The sequence below is a fragment of the Pygocentrus nattereri genome, chromosome 17 (assembly GCF_015220715.1).
Source record: "Pygocentrus nattereri isolate fPygNat1 chromosome 17, fPygNat1.pri, whole genome shotgun sequence".
In the NCBI taxonomy this organism is placed as follows: domain Eukaryota; kingdom Metazoa; phylum Chordata; class Actinopteri; order Characiformes; family Serrasalmidae; genus Pygocentrus; species Pygocentrus nattereri.
This window is the reverse complement of record NC_051227.1, coordinates 693,664-719,608: the sequence shown is the minus strand read 5'-3', so window position 1 is coordinate 719,608 and position 25,945 is coordinate 693,664. Positions and strand designations below refer to the sequence as shown.

The 25,945-nt window shown below is 41.0% G+C and overlaps 1 protein-coding gene across 1 annotated transcript in view; it reads right to left on the bottom strand.

Annotated features, from left to right (window-relative positions):
• The window catches only part of nyap2a (neuronal tyrosine-phosphorylated phosphoinositide-3-kinase adaptor 2a), a 75,492-nt gene that overhangs the window by 45,810 nt on the left and 3,737 nt on the right, over positions 1–25,945 (bottom strand). Inside the window, exon 2 of the mRNA XM_037546756.1 lies at positions 11,127–11,355. Within this exon, the coding sequence (XP_037402653.1) occupies positions 11,127–11,323 (197 nt within the window). The 5' untranslated portion in view covers positions 11,324–11,355. The remainder of the gene's footprint in view (positions 1–11,126; positions 11,356–25,945) is intronic.

Here is a 25,945-nt window from a genome sequence, read left to right as displayed (position 1 = left end):
GCAAATTTTACTCAGACAGCAAATCAGCAAATAGCATGAAGCAGAGGCAGTGAAGAACTTACTGTACCGTGGCCTAACAGCTTTTACAGCCTCCACAATAACCCAATGCTAGCACTGCTTTAACCCTCTTGGGCATGGAATTCACCAGAGCCCACAGGCTGCTACTGGAATCCTCTTCCACTCCTCCACGATGACATCACGGAGCTGGTGGATGCTAGACACCTTGTGCTCTTCCTCCTCCTGCTTGAGGATGCCCCACAGGTGCTCAATTGGGTTTGGGTCTGGAGACAGTCCTTCACTTTTACCTTCAGAAGGTGTGTTTGTGGTGGTTATAGAGTTGGAAAACTGTTCTTAGTCTCTTAGCTCTTCTGAGGAAGCAGCCTCTGTTACTCATCCAACAGGAAAATCTACCAATTTCTGTTGGTTATGTTTGAATAATGTTAATCAAACATGCTGCTAAATTAGAGCAAGGCCACAGCTCCCATCGAAATAGTAAGCCTAGAGCCCTGCATTAACATTGTCTGAAGTGATGTTGTCTGTTTATTTTATTTGATTTATTTATTTTTTATTTCTTTCCTTCCTGCAGTTAATCCTTTCCTTTCTCTCACAAAGTAGAAGAAACGCACATCTCTAGTCTGAAGACGTCATTGATTTGATATACCGTAAAAACCGGATCGGATATAAAATAAATACATCTGCAGGAAATCTGTATCATTACGATACTGTAGGAGTTCTTCCTTTTCCATATTTACATGAAGCCATATAGTAGTATAAGGCAAGGTTAATGTGTCACCAGTTGATGGCTGGGTGTTTATTTGCTTTTTTCTCCCCTTTTTGTGTTTTTTCTTGTTTTTTTTTTAGGTCTATAGATTTAAAAAGACCATTTGTATATACAGCATACTCTTGGAGATATGTCAATTTTGTGAAATGTCAGTAATAAACAAAAACGCTCAGTGCAGAACCTGAAATAAGACACTGGTATACATCATGAAGGTAACAAGCTTGACGAATCATCTGATTAATGTAAGTATATCGTCTCTGTCAGGTATCTAGATGCTATAGTATATATGCATTTTTTTTTTTTTTTTTTTTTTTTTATATATGCATATATACAAATGTATATATGCATTTAAAAAAGCTGCTCTAGCTGTTCTGACCTCAAGGTTGTCGAGCGCGGATTGTGGTGGGATCTGTGTGCATGTAAATGCAATGTGGCCAGCTTGGCTATATTCACGGTCTAATATTACATGCACTCCAAGCACAGCTGTCAATATTGTTCTGCTTCTCACGTTAAACTAGTTATTTATAGGCATCTGAAAGTGTATTCAAACTAGCGGTGTCAAAGTTAATGTGCTAATAAATGCGTTACTGTGATAAATTATTAACAACAATTTTTTAAAAATGCCATTAACCCATTTTGACCCACACTGACTGTGCAATGTATGTTGTGTTTCTTTTGCTGGCATGAGGTTGGATTCCTCTCTTCCAATACAGATTCCATGGCTATTTCCCTTACGGCTCTCTTTATGTCCAATGTTAAGTGTTTTTTTTTTTTCCTTTTAAGTGAAGTGATACTTTTTTTAACCCCACAAACGGGGAAATTCCAACTCCGCATTTAACCCATCCATGAAGTGAAACACCACATACACACTAGTGAATACACACACACTAGGGGGCAGTGAGCACTCTTGCCCAGAGCGGTGGGCAGCCCTATCCACGGCACCCGGGGAGCAATTGGGGGTTAGGCGTCTTGCTCAAGCTCACCTCAGTCATGGACTGTCAGTGCTGGGGATCAAACCAGCAACCTTCTGGTCACAGGGCCGTTTTCCTAACCTCCAGCCCACGACTGCCCCAAACGTGGTCGAGTCTAACATATCATTTGCAAACAAACACACCACTGATGCAACAGTACCATGAATGTGGAAGACTGCACAAACCAAAACAGTTACCTATAGTTAGCTTCACCCCCTGAGAACAAGACATAAAGAAAGAGAGCCTACAGTCCCAGAACAGCTGGAACATCTATCCTCTGTTGCTCTCACACAGAGTTGGTGATGAACACTGGAAACTGCGTTGACCTTATTTTCATGTTCACTCTGTCGTCATTTTGTTTCTTGTTCAGTTCATATATAAACCTTGCGTATAAACCAAACCAATGAGATTAAATGTGATTCATTATTTGAATCATTCGACACGCCTAACTCAAACGCAGGCTTGCAAATGTGCAAGTAGAAGAGCAGTTCGCTGCCACTGAAGGGGGTGGTACACGGTTATCACCACTCTCGCAAGACGCTTACACACACGATTTACACAAACGAGTACAAAGGACAGATTCGACTGAAACATTCACATTCAGTGGGCTGAGGGGAGTTAAAGTGTTGTGGGAAGTTTGTTTAAAAAGCACTGCCATGTGGAAAAAATAGCAGGATAAAAGTAATGAGAGGAAAAGGTGGAGCACAGTCTGCACCTGTAGAACTAAGGAGCACATATATGGTATGCAGAGCTGATTAAATTGACAAAGCTTGTAGATACAAGCAGATGTACTTAATGAAGTGGCCAGTCAGTGTATAACTGATCCTTTCCGAGCATTAGGAGCAAGGCAGTCCAGTGAGACGTGAATGTGTGCAGGCAAGTCTGTACGTAAAGAAAATTACACTTCAGGTAAATGTAGGTTAATGGACTGTAGCTATTCCATAATCATCAGCTTGCATGAGTGGCATCCCAGGATGATTTAATCATGAGCATTCCTCTCTCTGTAGCTCTCTCACTCACACACTCAAGCTACTCCAGCACCCTGCTACTTCAGACGGACAATCAAAGCTAACATCTTCACATCACATGTGAATGTGAACTATCCCAGGACAGATTTGTTACAGCGTCAGATCAGATTCCTCTTTTCCCCATCCAAGAACGGATCCATCACAAACTTTAAAGCAAATTATAATAAAAAAGTCGACTCTTCTCCTCACAAACATAATGGTAAAATTGACTGAGAGGTCAGAATTGACTTTCCCAGCTTGTTTTAAAGGCCGTGTTAAAAAAAATGGAATTTCCGATTCCTTCGGGAATGTTACAAATTAGCTTAAAACTATCACAGCTCAATTTAAGGAAATATTCCAATGAGAGGATTGTGATGTGTGGGATGGGTTTAACTGCGTTGTTAACTGTTAGCTAAAATAAATAAAGGTTTGTATTTACAACTACGACAGTGTCATTGATATTCCAGATCTCTCTCGCAAACATCTGTCAAATGTGGTGTAGGGCTGTCCTAGCAGCTGGTAGCAGCATCTTAGCGTGCTACAGCTTCACACACAGTCCTTGTTAGAGCCAGAGGCTAATATTAACGTAGTGAACAGGCCAAAAATGAGCCTCACAACACCGGTTCAGTTCTGGCTAACTGCGTCTCGGTTGAAACAACTTTTGAGGATAAAGACTTAAATCTGAGGCAGGGAATTGTTTAAAGTGAATAGCTGACTAAAACAGGGCCACACACCACAGCACAGGTTCGATATCGACAGGTTGGAAAGACTCCAATCTGGTGGGTGTAGCTGACGTCTGTTCTGTTGCATATTGACGCAGCTTATCAGCTTGCTAAGCAGCATAATCAGCTCTACTCTAGCTAATAGCTTCAGCACTGTTTGAGTATCAATAGTCATTCAGTTTATGGTTTAGTGTTTAATGAGTAAAGATTTGAAGATCTTGCTCTGATTCTTTATGTTATGGCAGTATCTCCTGCGCTCTGTCTCATGTCTTAGGTCTGTTTAAACATAGTGGGCTGTATTCCCCATTCACTAAACGTAATAAGCACTGTGTCCCTGTTGGTGAATGGAAGGAGTGGGGTTTGGAGACTGGGAGGCAAGGGGGCATTTGGAATTTGTATAATTGCACATATTTATAGATCCTCACATTCATAATGAGTGTTAAGGTTTAGGGATGCTCCTGTGCCAGTTTTAGTAGTTTCCTGAGTATAACAATAAAACATAAAAATAATGAACAGTTTGTTACTCAGCGCTGATTTCCTTGTGGTTTAAGTGATGACTTTAGAGATACTTTAATGAGCTATGAGAAACATTTGAGAGTTAACAGCCTGGACCAAACCCATCACTCCTAGCCTGAGATTAAAGAGGGCACTCACAGTTCGTTTCAGAACTGAAAAGGCAAATCTGTCATTCTTAATACCTTACGTTACTTCCATGTGGAAGGTGTTACAGCTCTTTATGGTTTACATGTTCTAATCTACCTTTTAACAGCAGTCACTGGCAGACAAGATTAGGAAAAGAGGGCAGTTATTTGAAAGTTTTCACGCTGTCATTGTCGTTCTTATTGGTCAGACAGATGAAGAGAAAGCATATGGCCATACAGTGTGCCTGTGGATCGTGCTCTGCTAAATTTTAAAACCTTGCATGCCGTCTGTGGCTTTTGCAACAGAGCAGCTAAGACTGAAACGCCGGCTCGAAGTATGAGTGTTCTGTGTGGAGTTTTGCACAAAAATGTTTTGAGAAATGAGTACTTTGAGGTATTTGGCACTTAAGGGAAGTGACTAAATCACTTAACAGTGCAAATAAAACAGGATTTTCTACCAGATGTGTACTGGATCACTGAATCTCTATTCATGGTATGGCACAGTAAAAAGCACTCTTGATCTAATGTAATCACAACAAAAACAAACCAAACAAAGCGAAATTTATAATGCATGAGTAAAAATGCTGAAGTGTGAGCCAGAGGTTTGAAAATGCAGACCCGCTCTGGAGGAGTTCATGCACAGCCTTTCTACTGCTGCCGCATAAATGACTGGCAGTTAGCTTAATGAAAATGAAAGCCGTAATTATCATTTAGAATCTGATGAGCCATCTCAGTCACTCTGCTTCCACTGCCGTCTGCTCCACATTGAAGGTGTGCTCGCATGCGCGCACACACACACACACACACACACACACACACACACACACACACACACACACACACACACACACACACACACACAGCCACACCCTGTCTCTAAAATCTTTAGTGGTCCAACAATATGTTCTGAGGATTCACAGGATTACAAACACACATAATCTTCTAATCTTTTATCATGTACTGACCATTTAAATACTTGTCCCTTTAATATGTTCTGTTTATATAAAGTCAGCTTCTTTAGATTTGGAGTAATTACTGATAAGGAAGTTTCTTTTTCTCAGGTTTTATGTGTGTGTGCTTTTCTTGTTTCTAGTGTAGGACTGAAAAAGCTGGTCCGTACATTCTGGCTCTATAGGGTTTTCACCATGGCTTGGGAAAGGATCCCCTCATCCCACACGGACAATTATTATCTGCATCTACAATTCAAACACGTGGTAGTACTGTTCTGATTGGGGTATGTTTCCAACATGTGGTCACTTTTAATTGGTCAGAATAGGTAGCCTCTTTGGTCAAGATAAAAGGTGAAGGAACTCTGTGTTCTGAGGTCTTGACGTGGTCTTTGTATCATTGACAGTATCTTTCGTATAGCCTCATTATACTGTAACTACATTGATTGTACTGTTAATAAACCCATCTGTGTTATTTACCTACTCAACAGCACTGCTTGATATACTAAACTCTATTTAAAGGAATAATGTCACAAACTTCAATGTTAACAGTTTTCTGTCCCTTAGTCCTTTAAATACAGGTCAGTGTGAGATAGAGCCAAACCTGCCCTACAGCAGTTATCATTTTTCATCTTGTTTTAAAACTTTAGATGTAAGTCTGATGCCTGATCGTCCTGCCCATGCACAAGCCTATACACTCGGTTTATGGACCATGTACGTGAAAAAAACATTCCTTGTACATATGCATATGTTACGCAAATGTGGAATGATCATGCAAAAAATGGACAGTGTGGCTCCCAGTGATACTGGATATATCGATCGAATTACTGAAGTTTGTCTGAATAGCAGTGGCAGTTTTTGCATGGTCTTTTAAAACCAGGCGTCATTTATTAACACCACTCTCTCTTCATTACTGGCATTTTCTCTTGACCCGACCTCGATGGCTTCACTATTCAACTGCTCCTTTTGAGCCCTATACATCACCAGCGCACCGTTAGTAAGCAGGACTGACTCAGTAAAACGAATGTTAGTTTCAGCTGCATTTTCAACACTTTCTACATGTACACAAACATGCGACCCTGAGACAGCAACACTACTCAAAATGTGTGCTTGTGTGTGTGTGTGTGTGTGTGTGTGTGTGTGTGTGTGTGTGTGTGTGTGTGTGTGTGTGTGTGTGCAAAAATTGTATTACCATAACGGAAAGTAAGGAATGAGCTATGAAACTGGAAGAGAAAAGCAGAAAAGTGAGAAAGAGCTTGGCTCTGTGTGTGTGTGTGCGTGTAAGTGTGTGCGCGGGCCTCTCTACATACTGCTTGCGCTGATTTTTCCCAGTTTTAGAAAAGCTGACTTTATTTCTTTCTGCTGTCCTTCTCCAACATTCAGAGTCAATCAGCAACATTGTACAGAGAGAGAGAGAGAGAGAGAGAGAGAGAGAGAGAGAGAGAGAGAGAGACAGAGAGAGAGAGAGAGAACAAGGTGTGGTGCCATCATACTGTTCAAGTTAAAGCTATAGAAGAGAAAAACGGGCAGAGAGGGAATGCATGTGTGTGAGCCCATTTCTTAAGACTGCTGAATATGCTGGGAATTGTATATGATCATGTGTATATGTGTGTGTATGTGTGTGTCCTCAGGGGGAACGGTCTAAATATAGAGAGTAGAGGGAGATGAAGACCAAGCCCACTGTTGCCATGGAAACTCATCCCTCTGTCTCTATAGTAACGCACGCCTTCCAAGGCTGATGAGGTGTGACTTTGACCCTCTCACTGCCAGTGTTTACATTGGTGTGTGTGTGTGTGTGTGTGTCTGCTCTCGACCATGCACATACCTTTCAGAAAAGTGCTTAATCATGAATCACATGTTTAATCTCTCTGCAGTAGTGAGCACATCTGAAATTTCCAGCTGACCCGTCCATGCCTTGCCCATACATGCTCTGTTACATGGTTGGAAACCTTTACAGGACACAGACACAAAAATCCCATTCAACCTAATGGGCAACTTTTTTGCTCAGAGCCGCTACATTTAATGTAGTAAGTTTCCCCTTTACATTTTACAGTAAGTGTGTATCCCTTAATGAGCTCCCTGGGGCCCTCCCACCTGACCTGTCAGCCATGTAAACCAATAGACACTAACCACCAATAGAAAAGGCTTGGTAAGAAATGCTGGACATACCAGCTTTGTGACAAAGAAGTTAAATATATAAAAAACAAACATATTTTACTACTTTAACATTTTACATTTATATATTTTTTATTGCACGTTTTATATTATTTTATATTTTACATTGGAATGATCTAACTGGCCCACTGCTTCACGGCTAAGCTGCTGCTGCTCCTAGACATTTCCACTTCACAATAACTGCACTTGACCAGGGCAGCTCAAGCAGGGCAGAAATCTGACAAACTTCTTGAAACGGGGGCGTCTTATGACAGCATGACACTGAAAGCCACACTGAGCTCTTCAGTACAATCCATTCTACTGCCAGTGTTAGTCTGCAGAGATTTCCTGTCTGAATGTTTGAGTTCATGCACCAGTTAGCAAAGAATGTGGCTAAAATAACTGAAAACACTGATCCACATATTTGTAGGCTCTGTTACAGCGATTAGAAACAATGAACAGGGAACAAAAAACAAAATCAAATCATTGTTTCATTGAATTCAATGGAAGACAAGAAATAACACTCTTATTCGCGTTTTACTGTAACTTTAGATGCAAACATACCGTGCTGTATTAAGACGGAGTAAAGCGATCTTTTATTTTAGGTCCCGGCCGGAACGAGAGCAAATCTTTCCCTCCTACTCAAAAACTTAAGTAGAAATGTAACCGCAGCCGTATGAGACTGCTATCAATGCCATCATCGTGTCTTTCCCATTTCCCGTTTGTTTTTAAGCCTGAAGTCTCGGGAAAGCTTCACTTAAACTGTTGTTGTTGTCGTTGTTGATGGGATTACATTTAAAAGTAAAAAATTAAGCAGAATCCTTTCCTTCCACCCTCATCCTCCGCGTGTGGGTGTTCGTGTGTGTTAAGTAGCCCTCTTCTTTACACAGCTGTAGAGACTCTTCAGAGAGTAATGGGGGATAAGTGGGGTCCTCTCCACACGAGGGGGGAGAGGAAAGAAGGGCCGGATCATTTTTCAGATGAGAGAGCGACAGGAAACAGGAGGGGAAGAGAGAGACAGAACAAGAGGAAGAGGGCAAAAGAGGAGTGACAGAGGAAAAATGAGACGTTGAAGTGCCGAATGAATGAGAGAGACAGTGAAAGGAGAAGGAGTGAGAGGAGAGCAAGGGAAGGAGAGCAAGGGAAGGAAGAAAAAACAGGCTGTAATAAGCTATTTGTGAATGCAGAAAGGAAGAGGTGCAGACAGTAATGTGAGATGGTGATGAGGGTAGAACGATATTAAAGACAAGTATGCTAGAGGAGAAACACGGCACCATGAGATTATGTGTGTGTGTGTGTGTGTGTGTGTGTTTACATATATGTGCATCTATGTGATGTGGTGTCAGTTTCAGAAATGTGGATGAGCAGGAATAAGTCAGGAAGGAGAGGAAAAGAGGAAGAGGAAGAGTGTAGGGGGAGGGAGAGAGAGAGACTCAGACAGAGAGCATGAGTGTGAGAGCGAGAGAAAATAAGCGAAAAATGAGACTGGAATATTGGAATTAGACATTAAAGAAAGAATGTAAAGCAGAAATGCTAAAAATAGAAAGGATAAATAGTGAATGCTGGGTGTGCGCGCATGTGTGTGTGTGTGTGTGTGTGTCTAAGCCACCGTAAGAGAACCATAAAGGCAGTCTTGTTTAGAACACACTGTTTACTGAGATCATTTGGCCTGGATTCTAATGCAAATGCATGGAAATAATATGCAAGTGCTTTGATGCCCTATTAAACACACATACAGACATACACAGTCAATGATTAGGACGATTTGTTCTTCACTTAACCAGTGACACCTATACCTATTGTTTCTTTTGTGGTGAATGGTGTTTTAAATAGTCAATGCTGTTTTATATATATATATATAATGTGTGTGCATACATATATCAGTCTTTCTTGCTTTCTCCCTCAAACACACACACACACACACACACACACACACACACACACACACACACACACACAGTATTCCTGTATAAATGAGTATAGCTTTTCATTGACCCAATGATAGCCTTTCTGGTATCCAGCCATTTCCGCATTGATCTCTTCAGCTGAAAATATTACACACACACACACACACACACACACACACACACACACACAGTGTGCTCGTGCTCTGCCCTGGTTTTGGTGGAACAGAAACTATATTTTCCACCATCACTATTCAATTTGCTACACCAAATCACCTTGAAACATAATTATGTAAAGCTGCTTCTTTTCATCGTTAGTGTCACTTGAACATCATCAAACCGCAGAATGAGTCATAACTAAGAATGCAAACGCATCTTTACATATTCACCGAGTGAAAAGTGTCAGGGTCTGGGCTTGTGAAGAGAGTGTGAATATGTGAAGGTGTTGTGTAGATGTGCAGCGCCTCTTAAAAGCCATCTCCTGTTGCGAGGCAACTTAACATCATAAGTCTATAATGTTGATTTATGTGCACTTTAGGGATGTCCCTAGCCAGCTACCCAGGCTTCATTCAGAGTACTGTATAATCCTAAATCTGATCTGATATTTGTATTGTCCTTGTTTTCGCATTGTGCACACTTTGAGTATCCCAAGCTTATAAAACTATGGGTGCGTCATCGGACAGCCGGTGCAACTGGTAGTTTTCCGGTTTTATGCCGCAAATAACGTGAGCAAAGTAAGAGCATATGCTGCTTTTAATGCCTGTACCAAAACGTCATAGCATAATTTTGCATGACTCATTGTGCTAGACAGCCAGATGCTTTATACTTTCAGTGTAGCACTTTGTTTCATGTTATTTAAAAAGGCAACTGTTTTTTATTTAGTTATTTTTTGAAGAATTGAAGTCATCAGTTGGGACCGTTAAAACACAAATAATGTTACTTATATTACAACGTTGACCAATAAAAAAGGTGAATATGCCAGTATGTTTCCCATGTTCACTTACCCAACTTACAGTGTGAGCTTCAGGTTTAAGTAGGTAGGTAAGATATTCTTGGCTGCAGTAAAACCACTTCATTCTCAGCAGGCCATGAGACTGTGACACTCTCATACATTTTGTTTTTTTTTAAGATTTAAGTTTAAGATCAAATTACTTTTTGCACTGACCATTTTTGGTTGGAATTAATATGGTATTGTTATATTTCTATTTAATTGTGCTAATATAGATAAAGTACTCAAGCTCAACGCTAAGGTCAATGTTAGTCATATCACTAAATGTGTAATAATAATGTGCAAAATTTTAAGTGAATTTGGCTTAACCGCATTTCCACATATGTTATAATGCAGTCAAATCACCTACATTGGATAAAAGTTCCACATTGTAGGCATTTAAGCTACTTTGTTAAGACTATTGGTGCACATAAGCTGCGAGTCACCCTGTAAAGCCTGAGACTGTAATTTAAAAGGTGTTACATGCAGAAGGTTTTTGGACCATGCACATCTTTGTTTAGGTCTCAGATGTAAAATCAACATTATACTGATGTAGATATGATGACAACAGAGTCCTTCAGAAAACATGTCCTTCTCCAAGGTCTGAGTGAGCTGGCCATAAATAGTGTTTCAACACAATCATCAGATTCATCAGAAAAGGCGTCAGCACAGCTGACTGTGCAAAGAGCTCTTTGTAAAATTGTGTAATTGCTGCGTGCAACTGCACATTTTTACCACAGAGGTCACCAAATACTCAAAAGCTGCATAGTGTAGCTTTAACAACTTTTAAGAACAAAAACGTAACTGTCACAAGTTATGGAGGATAGCTGCTTACAATAGTGGTGTAAATAAATCGCAGTGGTGTATAATATCTTGAACAAAAGAGAAGAGATGAAGAGCTTGATATGTTTGATCATCAGTTAAATTGGTTAAAAAGCATCAGAATTTACTCTGATACCAATCTTTCAGATCCACCCGGGACATTCAAAGCTTGCTTATGTGTGAGCGTACCTCTTGATGGCCTCGTCCTGACGCCTCTTCTTCTGACTCTGTTCCTGTAGGTATGCCCAATGTGTGTGGTTGCGGATACGGTCACTCTCACGGGCGATGTCTGAGGCGTTCTGGATCACAAGTTCGTCGTAAGCTCTTAAACCACTGTCCTCAACATACTGCAGAAAATGCATACATTCATCCTCACTGCCGTCCATTCTTTAGCACGGCCCACTGAGAAAGGGATCACCTGCAGAGAGAGAGGCAGAGACCGATAAGGCTAACATACACACACACACACACACACACACACACACACACACACACACACACATATACACACACCTTAATAAAACAATAACAAACTGTCCCTTTTTAATTAATTAATATCCATATCTTGCCTTTATGCATTGTATGTCCAATAAACACCACTTCTAACTAGTTTAAGATACAACCACTGCTGACACTGGCATTCAGCTGTGCCCACATAGCCTGTCCAATGAAAAGCTCTGCCAACAGAATGGGAATCTCTGGAGCAGCTGCACATCAGCCTAAGGTCACCCAATGCCAGGCGCCAGCTACAGCACTGGTTCTCAAACCAGTCCTCAGGGACCATGTGGTCCAGATTTTTGCTCAACCTTACTTGCAACACAACGAAACAGAGCAACAGTGTAGATCCTCTGGGGTCCCTGGGGGCAGGTTTAAGGACCACTGGAGGAGTATAAATCCCCCGGACTCTGGGCTTTTGGGATAAGTTGGAGTAGTGTTTGTGATCCAACTCATCATCCAGCATCAGTGCCTGACCATGCTTCTTGCAGCTGAATGCAATCAAAATGAACTTCAAAGCAATGTTCCAACATCTAATGAAAAGCCTTCCCAGAAGAGTGGAGGCTGTTACTGCAGGGAAGAGGGAGCAAACCACCTATACATTTCAGAGGAACTGACTTCAGAGGAGCTGGTGAGCAGGTGTCAACAAACCTGTGGACATGCAGTGCATGTTCTCTAAGTTTCCCTGAGTCCAAATATGTGAAGATAAGTATGAAAAAGGTATGTAATCAAAACATTCAAATGGGTGCAGGAAAAATCCAATGTTCACTCAAGCTATAGTTGAAGAGTTTTGGTCACAATTGCTGTATATTCCGTAATCATTTTTAAAGTGATGAGTTTTTGAAAAGAATAACAGCTAACATATAAAGGAAATAGGTTTATTCGTTTTCCAATACAAGTGATATCAGACACGACATAGCATTGATATTTTATGTGTAAAGCCTACTTTCAAAAACCATTTATCAGTAAATGATTTGTTACTATTAATAATAATCAACACAAACATGCATTCCTCAAAGAGATGCTGAGTATGGTATTGTTGCCAAGCAACCATGGACTGCTGAAAACACTGGCTTCCACACTCCAAACAATAAATAACAGCCTAAAAGTAGTCACTTAGGATTCAGCCACATCCATACTGGACAATTAGTGTACTACTTAGCTGTAACTTACATAGCTAACGTTAGCACTCTGGCGAGCAAGTATGGAGTTTTCTGAGATTTAGCCAGAGTTTGGCGCTACTTAAGGCAGATCGTGAGTCTTTTCTATTGCTGTTTTATAGTGAACAGTCAGTACCTTCATTTGAAGCCTGGTAAAGAAAATAAGTTGTCAGTCACACAGTTTAAAGAAAAACAGGTTTTATATACTTTATATACTAGGATGGCATGGTAATAATATCCCATATAGAAAAAAAAACATGGACAAGGATTTTTATTTATTTTAAATACATTTTAAATATATCCGGTTAATACAGCAGTATATTCTGAAAAACATTTGTTTATTCTGTATTTCAGCATGGATTGCAATGTATTTAAAATGTATTTAAAATAAATAAAAATACAAACATTTATTTTAAAATGCATGGGGAAGTTACAAGAAGCAATGTACCATACATAAATAAATATATGTGCATTTATTTCTTACATACATTTGAAAATATGGTATGGAAATCACCAAAATACTTGTTTAGTGCACTTTACTGTTTAGAATACCTCTCGAAATGAATTTGTATTCCAGTATCTTAATTTTAAATATTCGCAAATTAACCTTTTCGTTTTATACAACGTGTTTTGCAACAAAACCCTTTAGATATATACATATAACCCTATACATACACGCATAGTGTACACATGGCTAGCCAAAATCAAATAGCCCTAAACAAACTAGGAAAAAGATTCAGCCCAGAAAAAGAGGACATGATCACACACACACACACACACACACACACACACCTGGCTTTGAGACTGGCATGCAAAGTGAGAAAACAAAGGACGCTGCCAGATTTGAATACATTTGGCCCACATTTGACAGCATAAAGAGCCTGTGTGTACTTTTGTATCTGTATGTGTGTATTTATGTGTTTATACTGTAAATAATCTGGCTACTCACCACCAGAAATAAAGACATTTCATTTTTGATATGCTTTATGTCATTGTCGATTTGCTTTAAAATGCTTTTTGTGAATGCGTGGGGGTAAAAAAGACAAAGAAAGTGTGTGTTTTGTCGGAATGTGCTCCTGTGTGTGAGAGAGAGCGAGAGAATGTGTAAATGTTCGGGAGACTTGCTCATCCTGTAAGCGCCAGTGTGCGGCACAGACAGATCTGATTGGCTGAGGCAGCTCAAGCTGGCTCAAACTCCCACATTATGACACACACACTTTTATCATCTCCCCGGCTTTACTCTCTCGCTCACCTCTTTTTCTCCGCCTCAGTTCAGTTCAAGTAGTGCCACTTGCACGCAACTGTGTTAAGTACAACATTGCCAAATACAGAAAAGTGCCACTTTAAGTTTTAAGCATTAGTACCTGTACATTTGTAATAGCACAATGTAAGAAACAAAGATAAAAATAATGACTGTGAAAGTTAAAAGCTGCAGTAATAATAGTTATCTGTGGTAAACTGTGACTATTAGAGCTAGACCCACAGTTTGGGCAGTAAATGTGAAAACCTGGTCAAAAGACAAGACAAAAATACACTATTTCTGCTTCCTCATTTACACATTTGTCTTCCTCATCATCACTTTCCTACTACTTTTTATAGCTTTACTTTTCAGTTTCACTTGTTCATTCACTTCTCTACTGGTTCTCTGTGTTTGTACACCTATGTTCTGGTAGTTCTGGTAGTTTTCTCTGACATGAGATTCATGTCTCATCTGGAAAGTCTGCAGTAGAACACCTGAGCTGTAATACTCAGTACTCACACACTCTGCAGGTTCCTAGTTTCTTAATAAACAGCTACTTCTGTTTTTGCAAAATAGGTGTCTTGGGAAATACAAGGGTAAATGTAATCACATATTTTTTGGCACTGGTGATGTGGCTCTGTATAGAGTTGGGAAGAATACTTTTAAAAAGTAGTGATGGTTTAATTCACCTAAATGTATTCAGAAATATATTCTGTATACTGAAAATGTATCATTTTTAGATATCAGCGGGTATACCAGGTCATAGCAGTGGGTATAGCAGTAGCGGTATACCAGGTCATAGCAGTGGTTATAGCAGTAGCGGCGTACCAGGTCATAGCAGTGGTTATAGCAGTAGCGGCGTACCAGGTCATAGCAGTGGGTATAGCAGTAGCGGTGTACCAGGTCATAGCAGTGGGTATAGCAGTAGCGGCGTACCAGGTCATAGCAGTGGGTATAGCAGTAGCGGCGTACCAGGTCATAGCAGTGGGTATAGCAGTAGCGGCGTACCAGGTCATAGCAGTGGGTATAGCAGTAGCGGTGTACCAGGTCATAGCAGTGGGTATAGCAGTAGTGGCGTACCAGGTCATAGCAGTGGGTATAGCAGTAGCGGCGTACCAGTTCATAGCAGTGGGTATAGCAGTAGCGGCGTACCAGGTCATAGCAGTGGTTATAGCAGTAGCGGCGTACCAGGTCATAGCAGTGGGTATAGCAGTAGCGGTGTACCAGGTCATAGCAGTGGGTATAGCAGTAGCGGCGTACCAGGTCATAGCAGTGGGTATAGCAGTAGCGGCGTACCAGGTCATAGCAGTGGGTATAGCAGTAGCGGCGTACCAGGTCATAGCAGTGGGTATAGCAGTAGCGGCGTACCAGGTCATAGCAGTGGGTATAGCAGTAGCGGCGTACCAGGTCATAGCAGTGGGTATAGCAGTAGCGGCGTACCAGTTCATAGCAGTGGGTATAGCAGTAGCGGCGTACCAGGTCATAGCAGTGGTTATAGCAGTAGCGGCGTACCAGGTCATAGCAGTGGGTATAGCAGTAGCGGCGTACCAGGTCATAGCAGTGGTTATAGCAGTAGCGGCGTACCAGGTCATAGCAGTGGGTATAGCAGTAGCGGCGTACCAGGTCATAGCAGTGGGTATAGCAGTAGCGGCGTACCAGTTCATAGCAGTGGGTATAGCAGTAGCGGTGTACCAGGTCATAGCAGTGGGTATAGCAGTAGCGGTGTACCAGGTCATAGCAGTGGGTATAGCAGTAGCGGCGTACCAGTTCATAGCAGTGGGTATAGCAGTAGCGGTGTACCAGGTCATAGCAGTGGGTATAGCAGTAGCGGCGTACCAGTTCATAGCAGTGGGTATAGCAGTAGCGGCGTACCAGTTCATAGCAGTGGGTATAGCAGTAGCGGTGTACCAGGTCATAGCAGTGGGTATGCAGCACTTACAGCCCGCTCTGTCTCCGAATGACCATAAATAAAGCTCTTTCAATCAAAATAACTTGCTGCTCACCCATTGCTGAGAGGCTGAGCAGCTAACACAGTGCACTAAAGCTAAAAGTGGGCCTGGATGTACACACTGACAACTCGTTCAATCCACAGCCTGTTTTACAAAAAAAATCACTCTTAATGTTTTTATATCTCACAACTATATTCAGCCAGACAGAGTAAAGTCGACATGCAGACGGACTCGTGGTAGCAGATAGCAACTTTTTCCTCTGCTTTGTTAGCCTACGTGTCTCAAACCATACTGGGGAAGCGTAGTTTTGTGTGTATTTAAAATGAGCTAAAATAACAATGTAAGTCTGGTAGGAATGTCTTCTTCTTCTTCTTCTTCTTCTTCTTCTTTCGGCTGCTCCCTTTAGGGGTCGCCACAGCGGATCATCTGCCTCCATCTTGCCCTATCCACTGCCTCCTCTACTTTCACACCAGCCATCTCCATGTCCACCTTCACTACATCCATAAACCTTCTCTGAGGTCTACCTCTTCTCCTTCTACCCGGCAGCTCCATCTCCAACATTCTTTGCCCAATATATCCACTATTCCTCCTCAACACATGTCCAAACCATCTCAACCTGGCCTCTCTGGCTTTATCTCCAAACTGCTCCACCTTCACTGTCCCTCTGATCTGCTCATTTCTAATCTTGTCCATCCTGGTCACTCCCAGCGAAAATCTCAGCATCTTCATCTCCGCCACCTCCAGCTCAGCCTCCTGTCTTTTAGACAGAGCCACAGTCTCCAAACCAAACATCATAGCAGGACGCACTGCTGTCATGTAGACCTTCCCTTTCACTCTTGCTGCTATCCTTCTGTCACACATCAGCCCTGACACCCGTCTCCACCCACTCCATCCTGCCTGCACCATCTTCTTCACCTCTTTTCTACACTGGCCATTGCTCTGGATGGTTGACCCAAGATATTTGAAGTCATCCACCTTTACGACCTCTACTCCTCTTCTAGGAATATATAAGGTGAAATGTTTGAAGTGACCAGTGACTTTGTGTCCAACTGCTATAGAGTCAGAAACACTTCCCCTCTTCTGGAGCTTCTAGGTTTACATCACCTGGTATCAGCTGGTGTTGGTACGTGGGCACTGGTGTATGTTCATGAGGCTGAGTACGAGTAAATGAGCACAGTATTGACCTGATATCAGTATCAATGCCTCCCTGTTATAACAATTATACCGGTATGCTACAAATACATGCATATACAGGTTTAGGGTGAGGTTTCAGTCATGTTTCAGATGAAAGTAAAAAAGCATTTGTATGTGTTTGTATGCTTCGTATTTATTGTAAAAGGTATTTACTTTATATTCTGCACCCACTTTACTCTTTTGTGTATCTGCACTTTATGTAGTCACGTTTGATGTGCTACTCTTGTGTGTTGTACCACGGGGCCTGACGTTTCATCCCAATGTAGACAAGCCATATTGAGGAATGACAGTAAAGACCACTTGACTTGACGTGATCTGTTACCTTCAGCCTAACATGGACACCAGAGTGCCAAATACTTAAGGTGGAATGGAAATGATGAGCTTTAGCTTTAGCCTTGTAGAAATGATAAAATGAAGCAACATTTAGTGCTACGTTTGCCAGGCTTGCTGGGCTAGGATGAGAAAGCACAGGTTTATCTACCTGTTGTTCAGTGTTTGCATTGTAAACATTTCTGACTTGTTTTGATTTTTTTAAAAAGTTTCTTTTCAAAAGTGAAATGCGATTGCAGAGAAGTAATTGTTAACCTACAAAAACAGGGTTTATTAACTACTATTCTCACTATTACATTCAGAATTAATATAGAAAACATTCAGGCTATGTCTTTATGAGGCACATGAGGGGAAAAAAATCCTTAATTCACACTGCTCCCCGTTACTGTCATTTTTTTCATGTGATTCTTCTGTAAATGTTTCTTGGAAAAAAGAATTGCAATACAGTCGAAGCTTTGAAGTTCTTTAGATCTTTTATTTTCTTGCTCTCATCACCTGCCTCAGTCCCACAATCCCCCAAGCAGTACTGTCACACATCTCCTGAACTCAAAAGTGGGGCACTTTTTGGTAAATAAGTGATTTGAGTTTGTTGCAGGTGCCAGCTGTTTTTACTGAGTTTGGAAAATCCAGTTTCACCTACTGTGTTCCTGGAAGCTGGAATAAATAAAACATTTTTAGTGTCTGAGTCCACTAGTGAACATGCTTCTGTTTAGCACTCCTCTCGAATTTAATCTGAAGACTTTACAAATTCTACTAGCAGCGTTACAGTTTGGGCGGCACGGTGGTGTGGTGGGTAGCGCTGTCGCCTCACAGCAAGGAGGGCCTGGGTTCGAGTCCCCAGCCAGGCGACCAGGGTCCTTCCTGTGTGGAGTTTGCATGTTCTCACTGTGTCTGTGTGGGTTTCCTCCAGTTTCCTCCCACAGTCCAGAGACATGCAGGCAGGTCGTTTGGACATGCTAAAATTGCCCCTTGGTGTGAGTGTATGTCTGTCTGTCTGCCCTGCAATGGACTGGCGACCTGTCCAGGGTGTATCCTGCCTTTCACCTAATAACAGCTGGGATAGGCTCCAGCACCCTCTGCGACCCAGAAGGAGAAGTGGCCTATTGAGAGCTGTCTGAAAACCAGCTTCAGTAGAAGAGATACGACAAAAAAAGGACCTTTTACATACAAAAGCCTCAATATAGTCAATTCAGATTTACTTAAATTTGCTTAGTGACCTAGAAGAAGTGCCAAATCTTCAAAATATCTTCTTCATTTTACTTGTTATTAGTGCTGGGTGATAAAACGATAGCAATAGAGCGATAAGAAAGGTTCAGTGAATGTTCAGTATAATACACCATTCTGACACTTCCACATTGTGGTGAAAGCCCTGGTGGTGTTTTCAGCTGCAAGGAAAGCAACATTACTCTGCTGTCACCAGGAGAGGGCGCACTTCCACGTTTTTCAGCATGATTAGAGAGGGAGCGTAAAAAAGGGTCGCAACTTTAGCAGCGTCTGAAACGTGGAGTTATACATTCCCTGTTTGAGTGGAATGACCGGCGATCTGTTGTCCTGTGACCAAGTGTGAGTGAAGTAACTATACTGTCCTACAGTGAACTGACCTTTTCCCACACATACCAACAAACTTCAGCAGCGTGAAATCACGCCTGCTCATCAAAACTACAGCACTGTTATAGTATTAGTGCATTCCCAAGCTACGATTTAAAGGAAAGTAAACTGAGGAAGCTGTGAGGTATTGGAGAGCGTGAGAGCGCTGTCTTTCCAGGCTAGCGCTCTGTTACTCGCACAACAGGCCGAACTGATGATACTGTAGATCAAACACGACACAAAAACACCGCTTTCAGTTTAAACATACACAGAAGGTACTCTGTTTGACTGTTGTGAGAGAATCTCACTGCAGTTAGTGCTTTTCCACAGCGGGCAGCAGATACACTGCGGTTCGCCCCTTAAACTACTACGACAGAATAGAGAAATCCAGTAGCTGGTGTTTGAATACCACGATATGCTCTGACATGGATGTGCCAGTGATCATCAGCGACAGCCGAGCCAGCTAACGTCTGCTGTTCGTACCAAGTCGACGTCGTTGAGAAACGAAACGGTTTAGCCTTGTTTCTGGCCACTTGTTTAGCCTTTGTAACGGGATCGCCGAGCTCTCGTCACCAGACCGCTGAAATAATCGGTTTTCTTTCCTAAATTATGACTATTATAGAAACGGCAGCCGTGCTTTTCCAGCTGATATAAACAGCCAATCAGACACTTCCCACTCTCCCATGACAGGTTTGTGAAGTGTTCCACTGTTTGGTGAGTGTTTTGTTGTGTTTCTGACCATAAAGGATAGTTTAAAACAGCAATTAACCACCCAGGAGCAAAAATCAGCCTTCAGACTTAAAATAATGATATGCCATTTACCGCGTTATGTATCCATATCGACCAATATGAATTTTGTTTATCGTGATAACCTTTTTGGAAATATTGCCCAGCTCTACTTGTCATAACGTTTTTTTTTCTACTATGATCTGTTGATAATGTTGAATTTGGTCTCAGACGTTTGGACCCCACTGAGTGCATCTAAAATGTCTTGTGAAAATACTGCTCCTAAACTTTTGAAAGGTAGTGTATGTGTATTAATATAACCAGTTTGTGTATTTATGGATATTACTGGTTATGCAGGTTATTATGACTATCTGATTTTGATGTATGCTGTGTAAACACAAGTGTGTGTGTGTGGTACTGTGTGGTCTTTGTCTTGTGTACAGCTGTATTTCTAGGAAACAAACATGATTTTTGGCAGCTTTATGTGTTTTAAATCCTGCAATGTAATTAAACTTAACAACAAAAGTTTACAGCTTTGTTCTATTCAGTTCCATTCTCAGCTAATTCCATCTCCAGTTTAAGGCTTACTCGTATTTTAAACATATCTGACTCTGCCATTTACAAAAACTAGAACAGTCTGGAACCCCTTGTGATATGGATGTTTAATATATAAAAACAGACAAAGTCATAACAAAATATAGTGTGATGTCATAAAATGTATTCTCATCTTGAAGCCCACCAACGTTCTGTATTTTAAACACTGTACTTTGTCTCCCCAAGACAGAAAGTTTGGGCACATCTATTGTGACACCAGATACATCTATAGTGTTCGATTTTTCATTTTTTCATATTTTTTAAGCTATGAAGTTACACAGGACTACCGTACTGGAAACGTGATATACATTTATCGGCAACCGCATTGATTTTACATTACTGAAAACATCGATTCTTTGAATGGTGGTGGAGACGTTTTTTTCATATCATGATTCATTCTTGTTGGTCTGGTCCAGCTGCCAAAAATCATGTTTGTTTCCTAGAAATACAGCTGTACACAAGACAAAGACCACACAGTACCACACACACACACTTGTGTTTACACAGCATACATCAAAGTCAGATAGTCATAATAACCTGCATAACCAGTAATATCCATAAATACACAAACTGGTTCTAAAAAGTTTGTTAGTGTATGTTGTTAAGGCACATACACTACCCTTCAAAAGTTTAGACACAGTATTTTCACAAGACATTTTAGATGCAATCAGAATGAAGAACAGCTGTAAGTGATTCTAGAATGACTGTATAACATTGAAAATGAAGGTTAGCCTCCAGAATGCGTCGCAAATGAAAATGTTATGATAACCTGTCAAAGACATTGTCAATATATAATGACAGAATAGAATTCACAGTATATAGTAAGTCAAAATCATTTTGAATAAAACTTTTTTATTAAAGAACTGAAAAAACATCTAGAAAACACCCTATTTAACGCTTTACTCATCTGGCGATTCCTCTATTTGAACTGCTATTTCTATTTGTATGTGTGAACTAGTTACGTAAATGGCTAAATCTTTCACTCTAGACTTATTTGTCAGATATTCATCTTAAAACACAGCCAGTTATGCTGGATTAAAGCAAGGAACAGCTAAAACAGTCCAAAAATACAACAACTATCAAAAAATGAATGAATGAATAAACAAATAACAAACAAGCAAACAAATGAATTGATAAATAAAATTGAATGTTTCCAGAGCAGCATCTGAATGCAACTCCAAACGGGCCTGTTTTGGTGATGTTGTGCCCCTTTCTTTGTTAATATGAGGGTCTTTATCAATAGGTTTCATATCAGCGTGGCTGTGCTCACACAGTGCTTGTCAATTTACAATTAAACTTACACAATCCGTTGTTGCATGTAGTGCAGACACATTCAAATCGGGTACAAGAAAAGGATAATCTATATAGAGGAAATGTATGTTTTAAATACAGGGTGTGCGATTAATATTGCTCATTTAGGCACAAATGACGCATGTAATTAAATTCTTCAGAATTTAGCCACACAAATCTGATGAGACGAGAACAACAAAAAGTAACAGTCCTTCATTTAAATCTGTTGACAAAAGAGTTACAACGTGAGCAAATTGTCATTGGCAACAGTAAAATCAGATCATCAACTTTACAGTATAGAACCAGAGCTTATCGGGTTCACTGTCGCTATTGTGAGTGAGTCAGCTCGTTCCCAGCGTATCTGTAAGTGCTTATTACAGAGTAACAAGAAAACATCTGGTGTGTGACAGATTTCTACTCATATGTTTTCTTGTTCAAAATGGTGGTTTGTGACACTCTCAGGATTGTCGACTTTCTCAGATCATGTTTTTTACATATCAAATAAATGCACCAACAGCGTTCAGATATCATGCTACTAATGACAAAGACTAAATAAAACAAGATAAACTTGATTACATGGTTGAATTACAATGTGTTACACTGCTTTGTAACAGGACTGTGCTGCTTTGTTACAGTGATCACGTTACTGTAACGACTGCTTTGCACTGTGTCACCCCCAACACTGCTAATTTTCTAGTTATACAGTTATGAAGGTGAGGGCCCATAAGACAGGAACACCCAAACGTTGTTAATCTAATCTCTTTCTGACACGTCTGTATTCAGCTGTTGATCACCACAAAGCAGTATTTACAGTGAGCTTGCCTGCACTTAAAGGAGAGAGAATCAAACAACACACTTATAACACGCTTTGAATATTTCACAAGGAGGTCAAAGGGGGTGAGCAGAGTTGGGCATTTACAATCCAGTGCATTGTAAGAGAGCGTGAGTGCATTTGTCACTTTTGTTTTTATCACAAAGTCACAGCTCAGTGTTTTATTCAACACTATGTCTTATTATAGCATCTGATCTCATACTCTCGCTCTCTCTTCATCCCTCCACACATCCCGTTCTTTCTTCTCCCATCATCTATCCTTCCCACTCCTCCCTTGGATCCTTGTAATCTCTTTTCCCCTTCTGTGCTCTCTGTCTCTCTGTCTCTCCCTCTCTCTCTCTCTCTCACACACACACACGCTCACACACACACAGCTGTATTCTATAAATGGAATGTGAGGCGAGTGAGCGCTGCGTATCCAGGCAACAGTATCCTAGCGTGTGGGGGTGACATAATGCATTAAGCGGGGGTTCCTAATTCAGCGATGAGCATGCATTTGTTCCGCCTCACACTGGCAAGCGTGATACCCTCATGGTCTCAGAGAGTGTGTGTGTGTGTGTGTGTGTGTGTGCGCGTGTGCGTGTGCCCATGTGTGCCTTTCATCCGAAGGGCGAAATGCGATATCCCACTCCCCTGTGTGTGTATTTGCTGCAAATGGACAAGAATTAGATCTCATCGTTCTGGGTGTGTAAGCGTGTGTGTTAATCACAAGTGTTTCATTCTGTTTTGTGTAGCAAAGAGATGACAAACGAAGAGATGCTGTTCACTAAGCCCCACGTGCAACAACAACAAAAAATGGCTCAAGGATAAACCACATAACCACATGACTAGTTACTTGAAAATGAAAAATGAAATTGCTTCTATTGCAGCTTCTACTCGATTCTATCCAGCTTAGTGAAATTAAACAGGCATTGTACAACATCACATGGTTTCCAAATACACTTGGCAGCGAAGTTCAGCTCAAATCGCCAGCCAGAAATGTGTTTGAAGAGAGAAGGTCCAAAATAATTGAATGGTTTCAATCCAGTAACAACTGAAATATAATGGAAAGGACTTTTTCTCTAATACAAGATCACGATCATAATGGAGCACTGATATTGGTTGTATGTGTAAAGCTTACTGCCAACAGCACTGCAGTCCTCCAAATTATAGTGCACAATATCTGTTTATTTGTTGGGCTTAACAAATTGGAAAAAAGGATATAAATGAAATATAAATGTACTTTAATCATTTTATCCCCCCATACATTATTTCAGCAAAATAATTATTGTGCATTAAAATGTGCAGTAGAGAGTGTGTTCTCTTTAGAGCATGTGTTCACTTACATTCACTTACAAAACAAAGTCATTTGACTGGGGTGCCAAGCATTTGCATATGACTGCATATAATGAATAAAAAAAGAGAATCCTTGAACGTGCTCTAAAAAGTATTTTGGAAGGAAACCCCTCAGTGATTTATTTTCTAGCATTTCTGATGGATCCTGTTGAAATAAATTGCCTTGCTTTTTGTTAAAATGTCTTATTTTCTCAGAATAACTATTTAATATCTTGTAATAATCACATACAAGTCATAGTTTACGAAGTCAAAACCTTGAGAAAATATGAACACAAGCGTAAAAAAGCTGCCAGAAACTGGCTTTCATACAAAAAGCTATGCAACCCAAACACATGGTTATATAGTGCTGGGCACACGTAAATTACAAAGTTGCACCTGTGTTCATTTGCATGGAAGTTCTTATATAACCCCCTAAACTGGTCACCCCCACTGGTGCAAAATGACGGTAGACTACTGGTAATTACCGCCTCTCTAAGTAAATGTGACCATATGGCTGAAAAATCCGGTCGTGCATTTTGCAAAGTCAAAGAACATGTGCTTGCTTTTTAAGTTGCTGCAAAATGTTTCAGAGGCATTCTGGGACAACACGCAGTTTGAAGCTGCTACTACAGCTGAGTGAAGATGAAAGAATGACAAGAATAGAAACGTTACAAGCCTCTCAAGGAAGTGCAGTACTTCAGAGTACACACTGAGTCTTCATAAGGACTCCTTCAAAACGAACGGACCAGGCCTCTCTCAATTATTGCATAATGTTTTAATCGCAATCATTCGGGAGAATCGCATTACTTTGCATTTACTTAAGCTGACTGCCATCATTTACCAGTCATTAGATTTCACAGTCGTATTATGCAGCAACAAGCCGAGTGTGAGTTAGATGTACAGTAAATAAAAGAAAACCAGTGAATGCATTAATTGAGACACATCACTGAACTCATGGAAACAAGCCAAGTTCTAATTTGTTGCTCTAACATGTTAAAAGGAAAAGGGGAATTCATGTTTGTTTATTTGATAGGTTTAAGCTGCGCTCATATTTCTAGCTTTTATGCTAGCAGAATGGGTCGTTTTGCTTGTATATTCACTTTCACAAAAAATACTTTGACAGGATTGTGTGAAAGAAAACATGGCAAAAAAGCAAGATGGCTATTCAGCTAATTAGGCCACTTTATGCTTATATTGCAATGGTTGAATACAACCCTAATTCCAGTGAAGTTGGGACGTTGTGTAAAACATAAATAAACACAGAATACGATGATCTGCAAATCCTTTTCAACCCATATTCAACTGAATCCACTACAAAGCCGAGATATTTAATGTTCAAACTGATAAACTTTGTTTTTTGTAAATATTCACTCATTTTGAATTTGATGCCTGCAACACGTTCCAGAGAAGTTGGGACAGGGGCGTGTTTCCCACTGTGTTACATCACCTTTCCTTTAATACTCAATAAGCGTTTGGGAACTGAGGACACTGATTGTTGAAGCTTTGTAGGTGGAATTCTTTCCCATTCCTGCTTGATGTCCAGCTTCAGCTGCTCAGCAGTCCGGGGGTCTCCACTGTCGTATTTTGAGCTTCATAATGCGCCACACATTTTCAATGGGAGACGGTCTGGACTGCAGGCAGGTCAGTCTAGTACCCGCACTCTTTTACTACGAAGCCACGCTGTTGGAACACGTGCAGAATGTGGCTCGGCATCGTCTCGCTGAAATAAGCAGGACGTCCCTGAAAAAGACGCTGCTTGGATGGCAGCAGATGTTGCTCCAAAACCTGTATGTACCTTTCAGCATTAATGGGGCCTTCACAGATGTGCAGGTTACCCCTGCCATGGGCACTAACACCCCCCCACACCATCAGAGATGCTGGCTTTTGAACTTTGTGCTGAAAACAATCCAGACAGTCCTTTTCCTCTTTGGCCCGGAGGACACGACGTCCATGATTTCCAGAAACAGTGTGAAATGTGGACGCGTCAGACCACAGGACACTTTTCCACTCTGCGTCAGTCCATCTCAGATGAGCTCGGCCCAGAGAAGCCGGCGGCGTTTCTGGGTGGTGTTGATATGTGGCTTCGCTTTGCATGGCAGAGTTTTAACCTGCACTTGTAGACGGAGCGACGAACTGAGTTCACTGACAGTGGTTTTCCGAAGTGTTCCTGAGCCCATGTGGGAATATCCGTTACAGAATGATGTGGGTTTTTAATGCAGTGACGCCTGAGGGGTCGAAGGTCACGGGCATTCAGTGTTGGTTTTCTGCCTTGCTGCTTACCTGCAGAGATTTCTCCA